The sequence below is a fragment of the Oncorhynchus kisutch genome, linkage group LG12 (genome assembly GCF_002021735.2).
Source record: "Oncorhynchus kisutch isolate 150728-3 linkage group LG12, Okis_V2, whole genome shotgun sequence".
Taxonomy (NCBI): Eukaryota; Metazoa; Chordata; class Actinopteri; order Salmoniformes; family Salmonidae; genus Oncorhynchus; species Oncorhynchus kisutch.
The window spans coordinates 48,349,500-48,373,888 of NC_034185.2; the positions used below are offsets into that span (position 1 = coordinate 48,349,500).

The 24,389-nt window shown below is 43.5% G+C and overlaps 1 protein-coding gene and 1 long non-coding RNA gene across 3 annotated transcripts; both read left to right on the top strand.

Moving 5' to 3' along the window:
• Positions 1–7,479: 7,479 nt before the first annotated feature.
• Positions 7,480–8,534, top strand: LOC116376547 (uncharacterized). The gene is made up of 2 exons (XR_004211985.1): positions 7,480–7,600; positions 7,764–8,534. It is a non-coding gene; the product is annotated as an uncharacterized LOC116376547 (long non-coding RNA).
• Positions 8,535–9,346: 812 nt separating this feature from the next.
• ankrd49 (ankyrin repeat domain 49) lies at positions 9,347–24,389 on the top strand. Of its 2 annotated transcripts, none has more exons than XM_031837715.1 (3): positions 9,347–9,471; positions 17,650–17,904; positions 19,363–24,389. In XM_031837715.1, exons 2-3 carry the CDS (start codon positions 17,695–17,697, stop codon positions 19,828–19,830), a joined length of 678 nt encoding a protein of 225 aa, XP_031693575.1. In that variant the 5' UTR covers positions 9,347–9,471; positions 17,650–17,694; the 3' UTR covers positions 19,831–24,389. The 2 variants fall into 2 exon arrangements, with proteins under 2 accessions (XP_031693575.1, XP_020352715.1); XM_020497126.2 differs by having other exon boundaries at positions 9,348–9,471; positions 17,653–17,904.

Below are 24,389 nucleotides of genomic sequence, written 5' to 3' on the forward strand. Positions count from 1 at the left end.
CTGTTATCCCATGAACTGGCAGAGGCCGTAACCCAGATGTCCCCCGGCCATGCACCGGGGGTAGATGGACTCCCAGTGGAGTTTTAAACAAAATTCTGGGGAATAGTTGGACTAGACTTATTTTGCGTGAATGCGTCTGGGTAGGAGAGTTGCTAATGAGCTACCGTCGGGCGGCTCTGACTCTCCGGCCCAAAAAAGGGAACTTGTGTGAACTTAAGAACTGGAGGCCTTTGGCATTGCTCTATGCGGACTACAATATATTTGCCTAGGTCAGACTGAAGTCCCATCTGAACTCTATAGTATAGGGGGGGGGGGGGGCTCAGTAAGCCAGTCTGGGTGAGACGGGGCATCAGACAAGGATGCCTTCTATCAGGGAAGTTATATACACTAGCTAATGAGCCTTTTTTGGGCCTGCTACATAGGAGACTGCAGGGAGTGTGCTGGACAGGCATGGGTGTGTTGACAGGCATAGCAGTGTCAGTGTATACAAATTGTGTATCTGGGATGGGCAGGATATGCAGGCACTAGAGACTAGTCTGAAGGTGTATGAGGGAGCTTTGTGGAAAGGTAAAGGTAAACTGTGGCAAGAGCAAAGCTCTGTTATGTGGTGCATGGGGGGATAGGGCCCCTCTTCTGCTTCCAGGGAGTTTGCAGTGGGGTTGTGAAGGGCTTATCATTTTGGGGGTACCTGGGCTCCGAGAGGTGGGTCAGGAAGAACTGGGAGGGGCTGTCACAAGCAGTGGTGTTAAGACTGGCCAGGTGGAGGTGTCTTCTGTCCCAAGTGTCATATAGAGGGAGGGTACTGATAATAAACAACCTGGTAGCATCTTCCCTGTGGCATAAACTGACTGTCCTCAATCCTCCCCCTGCCGGTCTACTCGCAGACCTGCAATGCAAGCTGGTGGACTTTTTATGGTCGGGCCATCACCACCATCAGCGGCTAGCGGATTAGGGCTGTTCCTCATAAAGCTGGAGAGGTTGAGGACAGCAGGTCTCTCAGACTTTTACTCTGCGATGCTGAGAGCCACCAATGTTTCTGCCACTGCAGGTGACGGCAGAGACTGGGGACTGGCAAGGGGGTCAGGAGGACTTGTTCGATTTTAACACTCCGAGCCTGGGAGAGTTTGAGGGGGTGGGAGGTAGAGCCGTCTACAACCTCTGCATTAAGGTGAGGAATATTAGGAGCCTAAAAGGAGTGAAGGCATATCAGTGGCGGGGGGTATGTGGGGCGGAGAATATGGTGGGTTTTAGATGGAGGGGGCTCTACAAACCCAGTACCAAAGATGTCAGGGGTCCTCCAGTGGAGGGTTCTACATGGAGCCCTGGCCACTAACAACTGGTTGGCACGGGTTGAACCGGGAGTCGGACAGGGGTGTCCTTTCTGTGTTTTGAGTGAAACTGTGATTCATGTGTTTTCTGTGTGCGCCAGGTTAATGCCATTAAAATCATCCTCTCTGGGCTAGGTGTCCCGCTAGCGGGATACCCTAATATGTAAATAATAATATGTAAACGATAATATTTCAGACGGAAAGAACGGTGTTCAATATTAAAGGGAAATAACGAAAGCGAGCCCTCATTCATGCGAGCCAAAAGCCTACCTTTCCTAATGACAACACCTTGGATAAACTACAACTACTCGTTCATTTTTCAAGCAACAAGCCTGAATCCCTGTATAAAGACTGTTGACATCTAGTGGAAGCCATAGGAACTACAATCTTGGAGAAATTTTGATATATAGACCCATAGACTTCCATTGGAATTGCCTGTGACCTCCAAAGAAAACTATTTCCGGATGAAGTTTCCTCAGATTTTTGCCTGCCATATCAGTTCCATTATACTCACAGACATTATTTTAATAGTTTTAGAAACTTCAAGGTGTTATCTAGCTAATTATACCAATTATATGTATATCCTAGCCTCTGGGTCTGAGTAACAGGCAGTTTACTTTGGGCACGTCAGTCAGGCAGAAATTCAGTATACTGCCCCCTAGCCCGAAGAAGAGTCTCTGTTGGAAATTCTGTGTGAGAGGTTGGGGGTGGAGTTTACTGTTGGGATGTTTATAATGGGGTATAGGTATTCAAATAAGGAGAAGGCCAAATGTGTTTTGTTGAATTTGCTCAGGCAAAGTTGGCTATTTGACTTACAAGGAGGAACAGGGTCAAAGGTGGGGGATAACAGACCCTTTACTATTGTTTAATGGGATGGTCTCTGCGTGCCTTAGGGTGGAATTTGGATTCTGTAAAATGATAAAAAGTGTGGAGATGTTTCAGGAGATATGGTGTGTTGGGGGGGGCTGTCTGTACAGCTGGGGGAGATGGGTTGGATATATGGCTGTAGAAGTGGTGAGGTTTTGGTTATTGTGATTGTGATGTGTGGTGTTGTTTTTGTATCATGGTGTAGAGGGCAAGGTGAGTATGGTACATGTATGCAGGAGACTTTTGGGTGTTTTGTTTGATATAGGGGGGGGGGGGGGGGGGGGGGGGGGTCAAAAGTCCCCCCCCCCCCCCCCCCCCCCCCCCCCCCCCCCCCCCCCCCCCCCCCCCCCCCCCCCCCCTCTATTGAATTCAATATACAACCTTTTGTGTTTTGCCAAACAACGGCGCCAGGACTAGTTTATTTGGATGCAGATAGATTTCCAGCATTGCACTTAATTTGACAATGCTGCGCCTTTCAGTGACTATGCAATGTAATCCGACACCAGAGTCACTTGTTACTTCAGCTCATAAACCCACTCACTGGGCTGAAGAGACTGATATTCAAAAGCAAATAAGCATTTATTAAACAATTAAAATACACACTGTCCTCGAATTGACCTGTATTGAAATACACTCGACTCATCTGTTGTCAAAAACTATAGACCTGTATCCCTTCTCTCTTTTCTTTCCAAAACACTTGAGTGCGCTGTCTCTTATCAACTCTTTTTTTTTTATCTCTCTCAGAACAATCCTCTTGACCCTGACCAATCCGGCTTCAAGACTGGTCACTCAACCGAGACTGCTCTTCTCTGTGTCACGAAGGCTCTCCAAACTGCCAAAGCTGACTCATCCTCCTAGATCTATCCGATCTACCACGTACTCTCACTGATTGGTTCTAGGCCCTCTCCTATTCTCTCTATACACCAAGTCACTCGGCTCTATCTTATCCTCACGTGGTCTCGCCTATCATTGCTATGTGGATGACACTCGACTACTTTCCTCCTTCTGCCCTTCTGCCCTTCTGACACCCAGGTGGCAGCACGCAGCTCTGCGTGCCTGGCAGATATCTCAGCTTGGATGTCGGCCCACCACCTCCAGCTCAACCTCAACAAGACAGAGCTACTCTTCCTCCCGGGGAAGGCCTGCCTGCTCAAATACCCATCTATCATGGTTGACAACTCCAGTGTCGCCCTCCTAGATTGAAAATAACCTTGTCTGGACAACAACCTGTCGTTCTCTGCAAACATCAAACAGTGACTCGCTCCGGCAGGTTCATGCTCTACATCATCCGTAGAGTACGACCCCACCTCAAACAGGAAGTTGTGCAGGTCCTAATCCAGGCACTTGTCATCTCCCGTGTAAACTACTGCAACTCGCTGTTGCCTGAGCTCCCTGCTTGTGCCATCAAACATCTGCAACTTACCCATAATACTGCAGCCCGCCTGGTTTTAAATCTTCCCAAGTTCTTCCATGTCACCCCTCTCCTCCGCAAACTCCACTGGCATTCAGTCGAAGCTCGAATCCACTAGCAGACCATAGTGCTTGACTACAGAGCAGCAACAGGAACTGCCCCTCCCTACCTTCAGGCTATGCTAAAACCTTACACCCCATCACGAGCACTCCGTTCTCCCACCTCTGGTCTGAACTCTTCTCTGTCCTGGTACCCGAATGGTGGAACCAGCTTCCCTCTGAAGCTAGGACAGCAGAGTCCCTGCCCATCTTCTGAAAGCACCTGAATCCCTACATCTTGAAAGAGTATCTTAAGCAATCCTCCTCCTCCTCTCGACCCCCCCACCCCATTTTTTTATTTTTTTATTAATACTTTCCTGAACCACCACTTCCACTTGACCCCCTCGCCCGCCCCCCAGCTCAGACTTTGATGATAACTACTTAATGTAGGAAAAGTGTACTTGCAATGCCTGTGATATGTGGCTGTCCCACCTAGCTAACTTAACATTAATGCACTCGAAAGCAAGTAAGTCGCTTTAGATAAGAGCTTCTGCTAAATGACTAAAATGTAAAATGTAAATAATGACTTATGTTTAGTAAAAAGCACTATATTTTACACATTTTGTTGCTTTACAGCCTTAATTCTAAAATGGATTACGTAAAAAAAAATCATCATCAATCTACACAGAATACCCCATAATGATAAAGCGAAAACAGGTTTTTATAAATGTTTGCAAATGTATTAAAAATAAAAAACAGAATGACCTTATTTACATAAGTAATTGAGACTCGAAAATTGGGCTCAGGTGCAGCCTGTTGTCATTGATCATCCTTGAGATGTTTCTACAACTTGATTGGAGTCTACCTTTGGTAAATTCAATTGATTGGACATGATTTGGAAAGGCACACACCTGTCTATATAAGGTCCCACAGTTGACAGTGCATGTCAGAGCAAAACCCAAGCCATGAGGTCGAAGGAATTGTCCATAGAGCTCCGAGACATGATTGTGTCAAGGCACAGATCTGGGGAACGGTATCAAAAATTTCTACAGCATTGATGGTCCCCATGAACACATTGGCCTTCATCATTCTTAAATGGAAGAAGTTTGGAACCACCAAGACTATTCTTAGAACTGGCCGCCCAGCCAAACTGAGCAATCGGGGAGAAGGGCCTTGGTCAGGGAGGTGACCAAGAACCTGATGGTCACTCTGACAGAGCTCCAGAGTTCCTCTGTGAAGATGGGAGAACCTTCCAGAAGGACCACCATCTCTGCAGCACTCCACCAATTAGGCTTTATGGTAGAGTGGCCAGACGGAAGCCACTCCTCAGTAAAAGGCACATGACAGCTTGGAGTTTGCCAAAATGCACCCAAAGCACTCTCTGACCATCAGAAACAAAATTCTCTGGTCTGATGAAACCAAGATTGACCTCTTTGGCCTGAATGCCAAGCTTCACATCTGGAGGAAACCTGGCACCATCCCTTCGGTGAAACATGGTGGTGGCAGAATCACGCTGTGGGGATGTTTTTCAGAGGCAGGGACTGGGAGATTAGTCAGGATTGAGGCAAAGATGAATGGAGCAAAGTACACAGAGATACTTGATTAAAACTTGTTCCAGAGTGCTCAGGACCTCAGACTGGGGTGAATGTTCACTTTCCAACATGACAACGACCCTAAGCACACACCCAGGAGTGGCTTCGGGACAAGTCTCTGAATGTCCTTGAGTGGCCCAGCCAGCCCTGACTTGAACCCTATCGAACATCTCTGGAGAGACCTGAAAATAGCTGTGCAGCGACGCTCCCCATCCAACCTGACAGAGCTTAGGAGGATCTCTGGAGAAGAATGTGAGAAACTCCCCAAGTACAGGTGTGCTAAGCTTGTAGCGTTATACCCAATAAGACTGGAGGCTGTAATCGCTGCCAAAGGTGCTTCAACAAAGTCCTGAGTAAAGAGTCTGAATACTTTTGTAAATGTAAATTGTCAGTTTTTTAAATTCATATAAATTCAAAAACGTGTTTTTGCTTTGTGATTATGGGGTATTGTGTGTAGATGAATATATGGGGGTATTATGTCTAGATTAATCCATTTTAGAATAAGGTTGTAACGTAACAAAATGAAACATAATAAAATGTGGAAAAGGTCAAGGGGTCTGAATACTTTCCGAATGCACTGTAAACAATCTAATGACCTTAGGCTATATCGTAAGTAGCCCAGTGTCTAAATGTTCCCCCGAATCCCCATTCCCTAATTAGCCTACTAAATTAAGTATGAATATATTTCCTACAATATGCAGCCAAAATATTAGCTCTAAATGAGCTGTGTCAGTGTGCGTGAGTGTGTTATTTTCTGTTTTCTTCCTACCTTGACTGCACAACAGCTGATCTGTCATTTCTCAGAGGCACAGATACAGCACTCGGACCAGCAGAACCAGAACTTTCAGCAAATAAGTTGGTTGACTTCACACATTTAGCAGCATTGTCCTCGAGATACCTTTATTGGTGTCTTTAACTTTTTCTGCACCACCTTCCCGTTTATCTATTTTGTCTGAGTGACTGACAGAGTCAGAGCGGGTCTCGCACTCGTCGATGATTTGCGTTTGACTTTGAATGTGAATTTACGCCACATCAGAAACCTGGCTGGTCCATCTTGGTAGAGGGGCCAGTCACTGCCCATTGGTCAGCCAAATGCTAAATATAGATGATTATTACAAAGAAAAATGTTGCAAATGTCTTAAAAAAAGAAACAGGCCCATGGGCCGCCGGTCATGTCCATTTTTTATATATACAGTACCAGTCAAAAGTTTGGACACACCTAATCATTCAAGGGTTTTTCTTTATTTGGACTATTTTCTACAATGTAGAATAATAGTGAAGACATCAAAATGAAATATGAAATAACACATATGGAATCATGCCTGTGCCTTGTTAAAAGTTAATTTGTGGAATTTCTTTCCTTCTTAATGCATTCGAGCCAATCAGTTGTGTTGTGACAAGGTAGGGGGGTATACATAAGATAGCCCAATTTGGTAATAGATCAGGTCCATATTATGGCAGGGACAGCTCAAATAAACAAAGAGAAAATACAATCCATCATTACTTTAAGACATGAAGGTCAGCCAATCCAGAACATTTCAAGATCTTTGAAAGTTTCTTCAAGTGAAGTCGCAAAAACCATCAAGCGCTATGATGAAACTGGCTCTCATGAGGACTGCCACAAGAATGGAAAACCCAGGGTTACCTCTGCTGCAGAGGATAAGTACATTAATATTACCTGTCACAGAAACTGTAGTAGCTTTTTGGTCTCTTTCCCGCACTGAAGCCTGTGTGCTCTCGTACCGGTTGTGGAATAAGTGATTTTGAAAGGGTTTTCCTGCTTAGAATTGTGTACATTGGATTTAGACTATTGCTATAATTTCTAAATCCTCTGTCCTCCACGATCGAAAATAGCTGGAAATCGGTGGCAATCATTATAGCCAATGCAATATCAGTTTGGCCTTGTTTTGCTACAGACATAGACTTTGGCATAAACTGGTCCATAGAAGACTGTGTTGCTGTGGGTCGCGGAGTATTTGACTGAGTGGATACATGTGTGGAGATGCTGGCTCCACCACTATCACTAGCAGACCCACTAGTTTCTCTAAGCTCCACTACAGCTAGCTTCACAGTTGGGTGCACAGTTCGCATATGCCGGTGTAGGTTGTGCGTAGAACCGGCTTTATATAAGATTTTGTTTTGGCAAATTCTACACTGTGCTCTAACATTGTTTATCTACATTATTAAAATGCATCCAAATGCTACTGCGCTTCCGACTCATTTTCCAGCTGTTGTTTTCACAGCTGTCCTTCCTCTCTCTCCTCGGCTGCTAAGTGTGTGACTATGAGTGAGTTGGCTCGGCCCTCCCTCACGCATCTTTGGTTCATTGGTTGACACTGCGTGTCTGATTGACAGGAACAACAGGTGAGGCTGTTAGTCTGAGCAGACAGTCAGAAGGAATGTGTGTGCACTTGAGCATTTAAGCCTATATTCTTTTTATTTTTTTTCATTCTTTGAATGAGTTAATTATATTGATTTAAATCTTTTGATTATTCATATCTTAATTTTTGTATATTTTTATATACAGATTTGTCTCTTCTGATATGCGAGTCGGCTCCCAACGTTCACCTACAAGAGCCGGCTCTTCGCAAACGACCCACCACTACAAGACTTCTATTTGCCCTTCTACTGAATGGAAACTACAAGTGTTATTGCTGTGCTCAATGTCATGGCATTTACAAACGTAGATCCTTCTAACACCCTCAAACAGGGAAACAGATCCCAATCAAAGGTGTTATCATGCTCCACCAAGGCAGTTATTTATCTTATAGCTTGTCCTTGTGGTAAAAATGATGTGGGTGGAACTAAGAGCGAATTAACTCGATGTACCCAGTTGCGACCCACTTTTTGGAAGCGGACCACTCTATTTCGTCCCTTCGCTATATCAGCATCTAACACGTCCCCTAGGAGAGGGGGGGACCTTGACAATTTATTGTTAAAAGGAGAGGCTGCCTGGATATTTAATTTAAAGAAACTTGCTCACTTTGGTCTCAACATAGACTTTGACCTGAAGCCATTCTTGTGATTATTGTGATTTTTCTGTTCATTATAAATGTTTTGTAGGCCTATGTAGCCACATTGTATTTATGATCGTATATCCATTCATGCTTTTTATATGTTCTATTTATATCTGTATATCAACCAGTGACATCAAGCCACGCCCGGCCATGATTACAGACACCTGTGTGTCCTTTCAAATTATATAAATTAGTAACCTGCAGTGTTTGTCATTATACCCTGATGAAGACAGCTTGTCTGGTGAAACGTTGGTTATTAAATTGTTGCATCTGCGCTCTTAGAGTGTGAGGCTCTCATTTTCTTTATCGGGTAGTCATGGTTACCATGAATCTGAAGATGTTCAAGTATGTAAAACGTTTGTCTGTCTGTCTGACTGACTGTGTGAAGCCTGTGCGTGCATGCATCTGGGGAAAGGGAAGTTCACTGCAAACTGTAACTCTATTGAGTTGGATCGGGAGGGTGTAATGTTAGGCTGCAGAACGTTCAGCTGTAAATGTGTATAACCGACAAGATTGTCTGTCATGTATATTAGGGAAAATTACATTTATTTCTGTAATATTCTGAACATTTCTCCTCACTGAATACACCCTTTGACGAATAGGTATATCCAGCCTCTGTGCCAGCTTTGAAAGACACGGAACGCAAACACTGGGTTTTTAGCACATTGACCTGGCTTTAGCAAATGGACACACAAACCCACCCACACTCACATGCAGGCTATTTAGTATTGTTACATTTAATTACTACTTATGTTAAATGAAATATTTCAATGTATTTTATGTCCATTAAACTATGATCATTATAAGGGTAATGATAAAGTATACAACAACAACTTACTCAAAATAGTCTACATGTCTGATATGCTGGTACAGTGTTGTGCATTTGGTTGTAGTTTGTTTTATACGAGTGATGAATGAAAAAACACTACATATCAAAAAAATATTATAATCTATGAATGTCATTGTTGGGGCTTCTGTCTGGCTTTAACACTTGCGCAGCGCAAATACTCGATAGACGACATGGAACATCACCACAGTTGTGTTTCTACTTCCGAGCACATGTGCTACGAAGTGGTTATGGGAAACGGGAAATGTAGTTTTATATGGAAAAAATCGCTCTGCACCGCAACGCTAGATGCAACAAATACTGACGACATATCCCAAAGAAACCCGGAAAAGTGCTGTTCGAGGAGGGTTTTGTTGAAAGCTACTACCACAGTAAGTCAAGTCGTATTTGTAAGGTATTAAGCTTCTTTTTTTTTTCGTATAGTACCTTTCGAATATCAGAGTAGTCATCTATAAGCTGTCACTGTCCATTCGAGGTTCTAAATGTTGTAGCGCATGCTTTTTTCTCGACTACTAACGTCAACGGTCTTGCTCTCTTGTTAAACTAACAATGAACGATACTTACTGCTATTATTACGACCATGCTTTGAATTAAAATCATTGGGTGATAAGTAAATTCACTTTGGAGTGCGCTTTGGCCGTTCGTAAATTTTGAGCTTTATGAGATTGTCCGTGTCGGAGCGGACACAGGCCGAAGAGTAGAGTTGGTCCGAGCATTCTGACCTCACAACCGCACTCAAGCTAACGTTGGCTAGCTTGTTAGCTATAGTACTTCCAGACATAAACAAGAGAACAACTCACTCTGACCATTTTACTCGCTCAAGCAAGAACTGGTTAGGCAGGGTTTATGTTATCTAGAGCGTTGGTGACTGTAACTGTGCTGCTGGCAAAAACTGAGTTGTTTTTTTGTTGTGCCGCATTTGTAAATTCATTAGTTATTCTGTGCTCTGGCACACTCAGATGCACGGTTGCCAGGTGCAACTGATATTTGTAGTGCAATGACTACTCAAAACCCGCCCAAAAGGCGAAATGTCGCAGACAGACTTGGCAGCTCTACTTCTAGCTCCTATGCAACTTTGTAGTATTTTGTTTACATTATTAGCCCAGAAGGTTTTTTGTGTTATTACATACAGCTGGAAATACATTTTGGAAATCAGTGCGGCGGTAACTCAACAGCATTATGACCAGGAATACAACTTTCCCAAATTGGATCCTTTGTTCGTACCCCCCAGGAAAATTGAACTTATCCCAGAGGCTACCCCAAGACGCTGCCGGTGGAGAAGAGGTATTCGGAGTTGACTTGTAGTCTGACTCAGGAGGCATGCACACAGTCCACTGATTCTGAGTATATTACTGTTTAATGTTCAGTCTCTGGATAATAAAGTAGACAAGCTCAGGGCGAGGATCTCCTTCCAGAGAGGTATCAGGGACTGTAATATACTTTGTTTCACGGAATCATGGCTCTCTCTGGATATACTGTCCCGTCCATACATCCAGCTGGGTTCTCGGTACAGTACGCAGACAGGAATAAAGAACTCTCAGATAAGAAGGGCGGGGGTGTATATTTCATGAATAACTACCCATGGTGTGATAACATACAGAAACTCAAGTGCTTTTGTTCACCCGACCTAGAATACCTCACAATCAAATGCCGACCATATACCTCCCAAGAGAATTCTCTTTGATTATAGTCACAGCTGTGTATATTCCCCCTCAAGCCGATACCACAACGGCCCTCAAGGAACTACACTGGATATTATGCAAACTGGAAGCCATGTATCCTGAGGCTGCATTCATTGTAACCAGGGATTTTAACAAACCAAATTTGAGGGAAATGCTACCGAAGTTCTATCAACACATTGACTGTAGTACTCGCTCTGGTAAAACACTCGATCACCGTGGACGCTGACGCCTTGCTCCTGGACAAGTTAAAAACCTTCTACGCCCGCTTTGAGAATAACCGTGCCAACGACACGGCCTGCTCTCGTTCTTACGAGGTACGACATTTAAGCGTGTTAACCCTCCCAAGGCTGCTGGCCAGGACGGCAACCCTAGCCATGTCCTCAGAGCATGCTCACACCAGCTGGCTGGAGTATTAAGGGACATATACAATCTCTCCCGATCTCAGGTGCTGTCCCCACTTGCTTCAAGATGTCCACCATTGTTCCTGTACACAAGAAAGCAAAGGTTACTGAACTAAATTACTATTGCCCCTTAGCACTCACTTCTGTCATCATGAAGTGCTTTGAGAGGCTAGTTAAGAATGGTATCACCTCTACCTTACCTGACACCCACTTCAATTTGCTTACCGCCCCAATAGATCCACAGACAATGCAATTGCCATCGCACTGTACACTGTCCTTTCCCATCTGGTCAAGAGGAATACCTATGTAAGAATGCTGTTCATTGAATAAAGCTCAGCCTTCAACACCATAGTACCCTCCAAGCTCATTATTAACCTCGGGGGGGCCTGGGTTTGAACCCTGCCCTGTGCAACTGGGTCCTGGAGTTCCTGATGGACCGCCCCCAGGTGGTGAAGGTAGGAAACAACATCTTCACTTCGCTTATCCTCAACACAGTGACCCCACAAGGGTGTGTGCTCAGATCCCTCCTGTACTGTTCAACCATGACTACGCCTCCAACTCAAGCATCAAATTTGCAGATGACACACGGTAGTAAGCCTGGTTACCAACGATGACGAGACCGCCTACAAGGAGGAGGTGAGGGCCCTGGCGGAGTGGTGCCAGGAAAATAACCACAATGTCAACAAAACAAAGGAGCTGATCGTGGACTTGAGGAAACAGCAGAGGCAGCACACCCCTATCCACATCGACGGGACCACAGTGAAGAAGGTGGAAAGCTTTAAGTTCCTCATCGTACATATCACTGACGATCTGAAATGGTCCACTCACGCAGACAGTGTGGTGACAAAGGCGCAACAGCACCTGTTCAACTTCAGCAGGCTGAAGAACTTCGGCTTGGCCCCTAAGACCATCAAACTTTTACAGATGCACAATTGAGAGCATCCTCTCTGGCTGTGTCACCGCCTGGTACTGAAACTGCACCGCCTGCAACCACAGGGCTCTCCAGAGGATGGTGCAGTCTGCCCAATGCATCACCAGGGGCACACTGCCTTCCCTCCAGGACACCTACAGCACCCGATGTCACAGGAAGGCCAAAATGATAATCAAGGACATTAACCACCCCAGCCAAGGCCTGTTCACCCTGCTAGAAGGCAAGGTCAGTACAGGTGCATCAAAGATGGGACTGAGAGACAGAGGCTGTTTTTCAATCTCAAGGCCATTAGACTGTTAAATAGCCATCACTAGCCGGCTACCACCCGGCTACTCAACCCTGCACCTTAGAGGCTGCTACCCCATATATTATAGACATGGAATCAATGGCAACTTTAATAATGGAACAATAGTCACTATAATAATGTTTACATACTGCTTTACTCATCTCATATGTATGTACTGTATTCTATTCTACTGTATTTGTCAATGCCACTCTGACATTGCTCTTCCTAATATTTATATATTTCTTAATTCCATTATTTTACTTTTAGATTTGTTTGTATTTTTGTGAATTGTTAGATACTACATCTGCAAAAAATGTGTATGTGACCAATAAAATTTGATTTGAAAGGCATGAAAAATTGTTTTTTTTTGTGCTCCCAAAGTCTTTATCCAGTGCTTTGTCGCCATTTTTTATGCGTATCAGTTCTAGCGTGTTATGTGAAAAAAATAGGTGTCTCCATAATGACAATCTAAATGGCCTACCGACAACTGGTAAGAAGTTGTCACGACGTGCACGCTTGCTGCTCTGTCTCCTCTCACTCAAGTGACTCAGCCAATAGTGGGCTCAGCTGCCTGCTGCAGTGCTCTCTCACGCACAGCCCTCCCCACCACTCACTCACTCAGCAACTCACTGCCTGATAGTCAGCAGCAGGTCTCAGTGAAATATCTATATATTTTAAGAGAAATGCCATTTTGGCCGCGCTGCACCTTAGAAGTAGCCCCAAAACCCGAGTCCAATACAACTTCACCCGCGACATAGTTTTCAAAGTTGCCCAAATATGGGAAAATTGCTGATGTGGCAACCCTGCTCGAACGAGAGTGCTCTGATATCCGAGTAGATAGCTAGAGGGAATTTACGAACACACACAGTATTGTGTGTCTAATCCTTCTGGCTAGCTTCACATGGGGATTCATGATTTAGACCCTAAAACAACCTAATCCGATAGGCCAGGCTTTTTGACATAATATGCTTTCATTTCCATTTGACTTCATTTGGGAAAAACTCAGATATTTAGACTAGACTACCCTGAATATGTTATTGGTACATTTCCATGATAACATCATATAGGGACAAATTACCATAATATGGCCTAGGCTATATCTTTAGTGTCTGTCTCACTCAGGAATCATGTTGTTAATGCTGAATGACTATCTTTTCTTCCCATCTCTCAATGCAACATTTCCATGACTACAATGGTCTATCCCTAACATCAAAAGGGGATGAATGACTTTGAATGAATAGGGTGATTTCGCACCAGCATAGTGTGAAAATATTTTTTTGTATCTCAGATTGTTCTGGCAATTCTCACGTAGTAACTTCTTAGGAGGAAGGATGTTTGACATGCTTTTTAAACTGGTATCACATTTTGGGAAATCATGATAAAACTGTCCATTTTAGGCCCTTTTTAATCCTATGCCTCCTGTAGTAAGACCCCATGACAGCGTTTCTCAAACTCTGGGCCTCAAGGGGTGCACGTTTGGGTGTTTGCCCTAACACTACACAGCTGATTCAAATGATCAAAGCTTGATGATTAGTTTATTTTATTTAAATTTTATTATTATTATAGTTTATTATTATTAATCAGCTGTGATGTGCTAGGGCCAAAAACAAAACGTGCAACCCCTTGCTCTATGATCTGTGAAACCGTTGATGAGATGGACAGCATTTTGGTGTCATCATACCCCTTAGTGTTCTCTCATATGGATTATGTCTAGATTCTGAAATGCAAATATTCAGAAATGGGTTCAACATTATAAATATGAATATCTAAAAACGACCCTAATTTGACCTATTTTTCGACATAGTTAGATTCTAAATATCAGAGTACGAACTTGACGGACACTGAAAGCTTAAACCAAGTTTATTCACCCCAAAGGATCTAACAGTTGAACAGACAAAAACATGGCTCCACCAATGGTGATGTATATACACTGCTCAAAAAAACAAAGGGAATACTTAAACAACACAATGTAAGTCCAAGTCAATCACACTTCTGTGAAATCAAACTGTCCACTTAGGAAGCAACACTGATTGACAATAAATTTCACATGCTGTTGTGCAAATGGAATAGACAACAGGTGGAAATTATAGGCAATTAGCAAGACACCCCCAATAAAGGAGTGGTTCTGCAGGTGGTGACCACAGACCACTTCTCAGTTCCTATGCTTCCTGGCTGATGTTTTGGTCACTTTTGAATGCTGGCGGTGCTTTCACTCTAGTGGTAGCATGAGACGGAGTCTACAACCCACACAAGTGGCTCAGGTAGTGCAGCTCACCCAGGATGGCACATCAATGCGAGCTGTGGCAAGAAGATTTGCTGTGTCTGTCAGCGTAGTGTCCAAAGCATGGAGGTGCTACCAGGAGACAGGCCAGTACATCAGGAGACGTGGAGGAGGCCGTAGGAGGGCAACAACCCAGCAGCAGGACCACTACCTCTGCCTTTGTGCAAGGAGGAGCACTGCCAGAGCCCTGCAAAATGACCTCCAGCAGGCCACAAATGTGCATGTGTCTGCTGAAACGGTCAGAAACAGACTCCATGAGGGTGGTATGAGGGCCCGACGTCCACAGGTGGGGGTTGTGCTTACAGCCCAACACCGTGCAGGATGTTTGGCATTTGCCAGAGAACACCAAGATTGGCAAATTCGCCACTGGCACCCTGTGCTCTTCACAGATGAAAGCAGGTTCACACTGAGCACATGTGACAGACGTCACAGTCTGGAGACGCCATGGAGAACGTTCTGCTGCCCGCAACATCCTCCAGCATGACCGGTTTGGCGGTGGGTCAGTCATGGTGTGGGGTGACTTTTCTTTGGGGGGCAGCACAGCCCTCCATGTGCTCGCCAGAGGTAGCCTGACTGCCATTAGGTGCCGAGATGAGATCCTCAGACCCCTTGTGAGACCATATGCTGGTGCGGTTGGCCCTGGGTTCCTACTAATGCAAGACAATGCTAGACCTCATGTGGCTGGAGTGTGTCAGCAGTTCCTGCAAGAGGAAGGCATTGATGCTATGGACTGGCCCGCCCGTTCCCCAGACCTGAATCCAATTGAGCACATCTGGGACATCATGTCTCGCTCCATCCATCACAGACTGTCCAGGAGTTGTAGGGAGGTCATACAGGCACGTGGAGGCCACACACACTACTGAGCCTCATTTTGACTTGTTTTAAGGACATTACATCAAAGTTGGATCAGCCTGTAGTGTGGTTTTCCACTTTAATTTTGAGTGTGACTCCAAATCCAGACCTCCATGGGTTAATAAATTAGATTTCCATTGATCATTTTTGTGTGATTTTGTTGTCAGCACATTCAACTATGTAAATAAAAAAGTATTTAATAAGAGTATTTCATTCATTCAGATCTAGGATGTTATTTTAGTGTTCCCTTTATTTTTTTGAGCAGTGTATATATATTGGGGTGGAATCTCCTCCTCTCTAAACATTACATCTCTGTTGCTAGGCAGGAAAATAACTGTCAATAAACTGTTCCTTCTCCCATAACTTGACCTGACCTCGACCCCTAGTGTGTGGTGGTTGCTCATAAATTGATCATACCTTCAGTTTTAGCAGAGAGCCCACTCTGGAAATGTGATATACTTGTAGAGTATATTGTTCCAAACAATGTCTTCAAATGTAACAATATCAAACAGGTCGTTTTGAAATATGAATATTTTTAAAGTTGAAAAAATTGTTCACATTAATTTAATTTCAGAATAAAGACATACTCTATATTTTAGAGCATACTATAAGGAGTATCACGATGCCAAAATGTTGTCTGTATCATGTACAGTTGACAGATCATAGGTCTTTACAGGTGCCAAGGTTAGGTCTAAAAAGGGCCACTTTCATCATGATAAAAAAAAAAGAAAGTTTGATACAAATTGCCAGGGACCTCACAATATTATCACGATACTTATGTGCCGACACTATCTATTCCGATTCTCACAATTCTATACAGTATGTATTGCGACTCAATACTGTGATTTCTATTGCAATTAGATGTTCCAAACATATTGCTCACCATATGTCAGCTCCCGAGGGATAAGAGAGCCATGAGAAAATTAGTTTTGATCAGTCAAATTGGCTCCCTTATTAAAAAGATGGAGAATAAGTTACGAAGGTTCAGCTGACTAGCTCAAAAATAATATTGTGATCTTGTAAAAACAATATAATACGATATCGTCAAAAATAATATCCCTCAATGAAACTCAATTTTTATATTTATTTATTTTCTTCCCGATGAAATTGTCAGACCTCCTTCCTCCCAATGAAGTTTCTATGTGAGAATTGCCGGGAACAACCGGAGATATCAAAAATATTTTAGGCTACGCTGGGCATGAAATTTCCCACAAGGACCATATCTTTTTTTGTTCTAGCTGTTGGTCTTTCTCACAGTACCATAATTAAGTTGTTGATTTGTTTAAGTAATATTGATGTATTGTCTCCTCTCTCATTCTCACACACACCTTCAGTAATCTTGGTCTAAAATCATAATTATGTCAAGCGCAGAATTCTCTCTGTAAGTTGTTCTATCTCCTCTCTTGATCTTTTTCTCTCTCACACTACTTCAGTAATCAAGTTGCTAATGCTTAATGACTGTACAATCTTCTCTCTCCACTTCCCATCTCTCAATGCAACATTTCCATGATTACAGGGGCCTATCCCTAACATCAAAAGGGGACAAATTACTTAGAATGAATATGGTGATTCCACACCAGGGTAGTCTCTAAAAATATTTTTGGTAACTCTGATTGTTCTGGCAATTCCCACGTAGTAACTTAATTGGAAGTAACTTCATTTGAAGTTTTGTTTCACAAACTATTTTGGGGGGAAATCATGATGAAAGTGGCCATTTTAGGCCCTTTTTAGACATGTACATGCCTCCTGTAATACTCTATAATCTGTGAACCGTACATAATACAGACATCTTGGAGTCATTATCCCCCTTATCGTGTCAAATATCGAGTATGTCCACATTCTGAAATACCTTTTTTTTTTTCACATTCATTTTATTCAACGTGAAATCTCGGATCTTTTATTTCCGCTCGTGAAACAGGGGACCAACACTTTACATGTTACGGTTTTATATTTTTGTTCAGTATATAGTGTTGATCAGTCAAATTAATAAAAAGTAGCTGTCGGTCTTTCTCGCAGTAGCCTACATTTAAATATTGATGTATTGTTCTCTCTCTCCTAAGTGAATTAAGTTGTTGATAATTAATATCAATTACCCAATATCTCCTCTCTATGTCAGCAGATTCTGAGTAGACTGTGAGTGTGCATGGGCAGTTAGTACAGGATGGAGGAGTTCCCAGAGAGCTTTAACCAGCTGGAACTGCTGAAGACCCACGACCACCTGATCCCCCGCGGAGCATGCAGCCTCTGGCCGGGAGACGAAGGAGAGGAAGAGGAGGAGGGGGAAAGGAGTGAAGAGTGGTGTCAGCAGAAGGAGGAGAAGCTGAAAGACCGACCGGAGGAGCTAATGCTGTGGGCGGCAGAGAATAACAGAGTGAGTGTGACATGCAAACTACACACACCTTCTCACTAGGGTTGGGAATTGCCAGGGAACTCACGATACAATGTTGTCATGATACTTAGGTGCCGATTTATATGTATTGCGATTCTATATGTATTGTGATTTGATACTGTGGTTTAATTGGGATTTGATGTTTCTAACATATTGCTCACCTATCCTGCACTGAGCGCCAACCAGGCTCCAAAGTAACAGTTGGAAACTAAAAGTCATCTGTATGTGTGTGCATGTGAAGAAGTGGTCGGGGGGGGGGGGGGGGGGGGTCGATACAGTTAAATATCGGTATATTATTTTTGACGATATAAGGTTTTGGCAATATCGCAGTATAATTTTTGCGCTAGTTGGCTGTACCGGCACCAAAACTTTGTTTTCCTGATCAAAACTTGTTTTGCCATGCCTCTCTTTTGTCCCTCTGCTGCAGACATATGGCACACTGAAGCGAAACGTTTTGCAACAAAAAAAAATTCAACTAAAATAAGTTCAGGTAGTTCAGGTAGTCCAGGTAGTCCCTCCCAGTTTTTGTCAAAACATATTTTTATTTTTTTGATGTGTTGTGAATATGACCCAGCACATTTACCTTTGCTCCCATGTCCTGGACTAACTTCCTGGCTCTTTGGTCTTGTCAAGGGATGTGTCCAAGATCAAGGGAAGGGACATGTAGACGTAAAGTCACTGCAATGTAGGGTAGTTGAGTGTGGATGAATTTGAACTTATTGATTTGCAATTTACCCAGAGAGACTTGTGAACGTGAAAAGCTTTTTTATTAAAAGCGTACAACAAGTTTTGGTGTTGAACCTACCATCCTGGACCTGGTCCTCCAGGGCCAAATTGTTGTGAAATTGACGTCTCGTCAAACATCTTTCTGTTGCAAATCCGGTGCTCAAAGTTGACCTATTTTGCTTACCACAGCCTATCATGAGACGTCCATGTCTTCGTCACTGGAAGAGTTTGATATCATGGGCCAATATTTCTAGAAATGTTTGTTCAAATCAACAGTGAAAGAGCTGTGAGAGTATAATGAATGCGTCTCCGTTTAGACGTCTGATCAACTCCTTAAGATTGGAACAGCACAGAAAGCCTCTGATTACTGTGTGTGTCCTTGTGTGTGGGTGAGTGTCATGATGTGTCTCACTGGTATCAAGTGTTAGTGAGATTTTAATAAGTGGAAGGAAGGGGGGAAGAAACCTAATCCCCTGGAGCTCTTGTTTGCTCCCCCTGTCAAACCTGTGCAGAAATAACTTTACATCTCCATCTCTCTCTGTGGATCCAGAGGCAATAACAGGGGCCAGGGTGGGGTTTTATTTCTCTATTTTTCTGGCCTTGCTTTTAGATTCTTCATGAAATGCATCTGCCTTTCGGCTGTTTCATGACATGTTGAAGAGTTCCATAAAGGTCAGTTAAAATGCAAATATTCTCTCTCTCTGCTACTTTAAGCTGCCAACGGTGAAGCGGCTGCTCTCGGTCGACCCCTTGCTTGCGCATTGCCAGGACGAGGACGGCTATACTCCGTTGCACCGTGCGGCCTACGGAGGTCACGCCGCCACGGCCTCTACCCTGTTGGCAGCGGGCACCGAAGTTAACTCCCGCACTGCCGACGGCTGGACGCCCCTACACAGTGCCTGTCGCTGGGGCCAAGTTGCCACTGCGTCCCTCCTGTTGCGCCAAGGGGCGGAGTTGAACGCCCAGACGAACGGCGGCCTCACAGCGCTCCATCTAGCTGCCTCCCACCCTGGACCGGGCTCCGCCCACACACTGGAGTTCCTCCTATCGCAGCGCCACATCAAGGCGGAGCTTCAGAGCAATAGCAGGGAGACGGCTAGTGAAATCGCACGCCGCAGTGGACCGCATCACTTCCTGTTTGAGATGGTTGAGGACTGTAACAGTGTGCGGTCTCCCCGGTGACCTCTCCCTTCTCACACACACACACACACACACACACACGTACATCAGCTCTTATTTACCTCTACCCAGGGGCCTTCATGGAAGACAAGACAGTGTTCCAAGAAGTGTCTTATGAACGTATGAACAGTCACGTACACCACCACATAGTCTTTCTTTGCAGTCCTGGGAGGAAACCTCAATATGATGACAGTTTATCTCATATATTCTCTGTATGCTTTATTTGTCTTGAGTCCCAAATGGCAACATATTCTGTACATAGTGCACTACTTTTGGGTCCTGGTCAACTAGTGCACTGTGTAAGGGAATAGGGTGCCATTTGGGATGCAGACCCTAATAGCTGGGTACTTGGAATGGGTTGAAAATAAGTGGTCCAATTAGCATCCTCAGATACTATGGGTAATTTTTTGCATGGAAATCCACATGGTCAGACTGTACTTTGGATTAGTTCATCTTGTGATTGGGTGAAGGTGATCCAATTTCTGACTTAAATTATTTTATTTTTAAATAATGCCCGTCATTACAGACGTAGGCTCAAATGGGTTTCAGCGGTGGGATGACTAATATTGTGAAATGAAGCAGATCAGTCTGGGTTCCAGGCTAAATTGTGTGTGCTGGAGTAATGTTTCTCATTGGTCTCTGAGCATTGGGGGTGTATTCATCTCATTTATTGAATTGATTGTTGAGCGTTGTGGCCATTTTAGATGTGTCATGATTTATTCAAATTCTATGCTAATTCTACAGCTAATTTGTTAGTCATCCAAGTGTCATCCGTGCTCGCTGTAGAAATAAAAATGAAACAAGTCTAAATCTTTAGTGACGTTTCCCTTAATGCCTTTGAATGTCCCATCTCCCTTTACAAATAATGGCTGCCATTTTGATAGCGCTTACCAAACACGAGATATTATTCAGAACCGCGTTCATTTCCAAATGTTTGTTTTGCCTCTGGGATGTCCATGGGAAGATGTCTGAAGTGTGTCTATGCCCAGCTTCAAACTCGCTTGGGCTAAAGTGCTCTGCCATGTTTTTGTAACTTCTGGTTGTTTTTGATCAAATCACCTTGATTTTTGTCCTAAAATGGGTTGTCAGACCTGTCACTATCCAGCCGTGCTACAAAGGACAGAAGTATGGTCATCAAAAGGTAACTAGAGATAAGCAGAAGGAGAGTCGATGCTCCGGCGGTGACGCTTCCCCCTATGTACAGAGCTAGGATCAGCTTCCCCTTCCTCTATCCTAACTTACCCATTATTGGGGTAAATGCGAAATTGACCCAAGGTCAGTGTGTAGGGGCAACTTCACCCTACTCTGAGGGTCAACTTTGAGTGACAGTTTTACTTCTAATTGCTAAGATACCATATTAGGCTACCCACAAAACGTTAACGCACAACTGAATCTAATAACCAACTTCTCAGATTAAAAAGGTTAAAAACAGCCTATGTAGCATTAATATTAGTCAAACATTTGTTTGTGCCAAAATTGACTGAAGTGTAAGTAGGATAATTTTGGTCATATAAGCCAGTATATTCCAAAACAGAGTTTTGTGAGATTTGTGTAATGGAGTTCGTCATGACTTGCATGAGGGTTGGGCTTGGATTACAATGATACCCACTTTCTCACTAACACAAGATGGTAGAATTGTCATGCCCAGAGAAACGGCTGTGCTGACTGCGCTCTATCCAATCATAGCATAGCATAGACATTGGGCTTGTTCGACATTTGCAGACGACAGTGCAAGCAACTGCCGACTGATCTACAAATCATTTAGCAGCATAAATAACTACTCATTATTATTTGTAGATCAGTCACCACAATGCATCATGGATTTGATGCTATTGAGACAGCCTTGCCCATTACGCAGCGCCACAGACCTGTTTACATAAGACAACACGGCGCCAGTGTTATGTTGTTGAAAGAACATTTGGCCTCTACGCCCTTTTATGGGGTGGCCAATTGCTGAGGTTTTGATAGTGATCACTCGAGTCTGCTACATTTTTGGACAAAATGAGATTTGAGATGATGCACTGCCACTTGTCAAAATTCCATTTGCGAGCGTCTTGTGTCCCGCCGTGACCTGTTTTGTATCATGATTCGCTATCAAACACTGTCAGACAGACACACTGGATAGTGAGAAAGTTGTAAATAAAACAAAACAGCAACAAAGCGCACACATCGCTTCTCGCAAATGACTTTATAAGCTTATTTAGCTAACGTGGCCCGGCAGCTTAATGTGCATGCTAGCTACTACTAGCTTCATTGACAAATAAACTGTATGCAGGGCACCGACTAGTTTTTCATGCACATTTTCTTACTTGAGAAGTACTGCACCAAACAACTTAGCTAGATGTAAAATTGTGCTATTAAGACATTGGCAAAAATGTCAATTTATTACAGGTTTCTTGATTTATCTTAGATTCATTCTGACTATTTGGAGGAAGTGAGTGACAGATGTTGCTACGGTGACTCGGGAGGGACAAAACACAAACATAACACACCCACATCGAACCACACCCCCAAGACCCAAAATCTCATGTATTCATAATGAGCACCAGAAAAACACACGCAGAGTCATTGTGTTCAGTCAGTCTCCCTTTAAGCTGCATGTCTTCAAAACCTTTCCACTGCTCCGTCAATGTCTGTGAGACGAGGCTGATTTTTAGTTATGCAAATGTTGTTGTTCAATCGCAAGATAATTGTTCTGTATTTTTTTTTTAAGTATGATAATTGTACATGCCGTGCACAAAGTAGCAAGTAAAGAAGATCTGAGTGACTTACCTGTTGTCATGGGAACTGGGAGAGTCTGCTGTTCTGCGGTACATATGTGGGCGCAGCCATGTTAAAATACTCACACTGTCCTGTTTCCTCCCACACACACACGCACACACCCAAACCTAGCCCTTGGGTATTTATGTAAAAAGGATTGTTTGTACCTACAGTCCATTTAGCCTTTCAAATGCCTGGGCACTAGGGGGATAGGGACTGAAAATGGATTTGGAATGGAGCAGTTGCAGTCTAACGGACCCTGGGTCATATTAATTAGGGCACACTGTACCAAAATGTTTTGCAATAGAAAACTAGTGTTTCTTGTTGGACAAGTTAAGATAGGTGGTTAGGGTGGGGGAGGGGGGGAGCTGATCCTAGTTCTGTACCTAAAGGATACTTCACCTTGGAGCGAGAGCAGATGGACTAACAGCCCTAATACACTTCATGTTTGACCAAGAGATGCAACTGAAATGCTAAACAGTAGAAGTCCTGCAACTTCTTCAAGGTGCTCATTCAGAAAGCAACCGCTGAATATGCATGTTAAAACCGAAACACTTGAAAAGAGGACAAATTGAGCTTGATTGTTGTTTAATGTCTGAACATTTTGCTGCTCAATGACAAGTTGTCATGCATGCTCGCTGTGGAAAAACAAATACATCTTTTGTTCAAATCTCTGTTTATTCAATCTTCATAGTGCATCAACCTCGTCTGGTTCCTTCACTGACTGAGACCGATATGCTTTGACCGTGAGATGCAAGAGATCCTTCTGTTCTCAAAGGAGCAGCACATCAAAACTGGACAGATTTTTATCCCTTTTTAAAGTTCTACTCTTCTAATGTAGCAGATCCAAAACTACGCTAGTAGAAAGTTTGCCCTGTGTGCCAAATGGCACCTTTTTTTTTATTTTAGTGCATTACTTTTGACAAGCCATATGGTGCTCTGTGCACTAAAAGTGAATAGTGCACTAAAAAAGTCCACTAAAAGGGGAATAGGGTGCCATTTGGGGCAAACCCTTAGCCACGACATGCAAAGGAAGCAGTCAAGCTGTGTTTGTTGAAGTCATCGCAAAGGTTTCCTAAGTAAAGGATCAAAGCTTAACTAAACCACCGAGCCCATGGAAGGTTGCAGGATACTAATGGGCACTAGCTAGATCTGTTTGGCATAAGTTGTATCTCGAAATCAAACATAAAAACCCTAAACACACAGATTCCTAATGTCCTTGAGTGATAAAGCACCATGTAGATCCTTGACTTCAAACAGGCTGCGGGAGGCTTTGAAGAGTAATCATAGGAGGACCACTAACTGCAGTGCGGCAGCCGTAGCCCTTTCAACTCTTCAGACCCGCACTTTCATTCAGTGGGGAAAAGAAAAGTGTGTCCTTTAATGTTATATACTCCCACACCTCTCTTAAGTTAACCCCTGAGCGTGGCTCCTGGCTCAGTGGCTGTCACCCAGGGCAATAGAGGAAATTGCTCTGAACCCTGTATTCTTATTTTCTCAAAGCTATCTTTCTCCTTGTGGTGTCCATGGTGACAGGTGGGATTATTGTGGAATGTCAGGGGAGCGGATGATGACACGGTTTCCCTTGAATGAAAAGACTGGGTCTGTGTGAGAATATACATTTTTTTTTTTGTGGTGGTATTGCAGATTGTGCGTTCTATCAATGTAATTATCTAAAAATGTCCAATCCCCATTTTTTTTTATTACTTATTTCCTTTATTTTCCCCCAAGCCTACCACCCCTCCCCAAACGTATTACAAATAAAAAACATACCTTATTTACATAAGTATTCAGACCCTGAA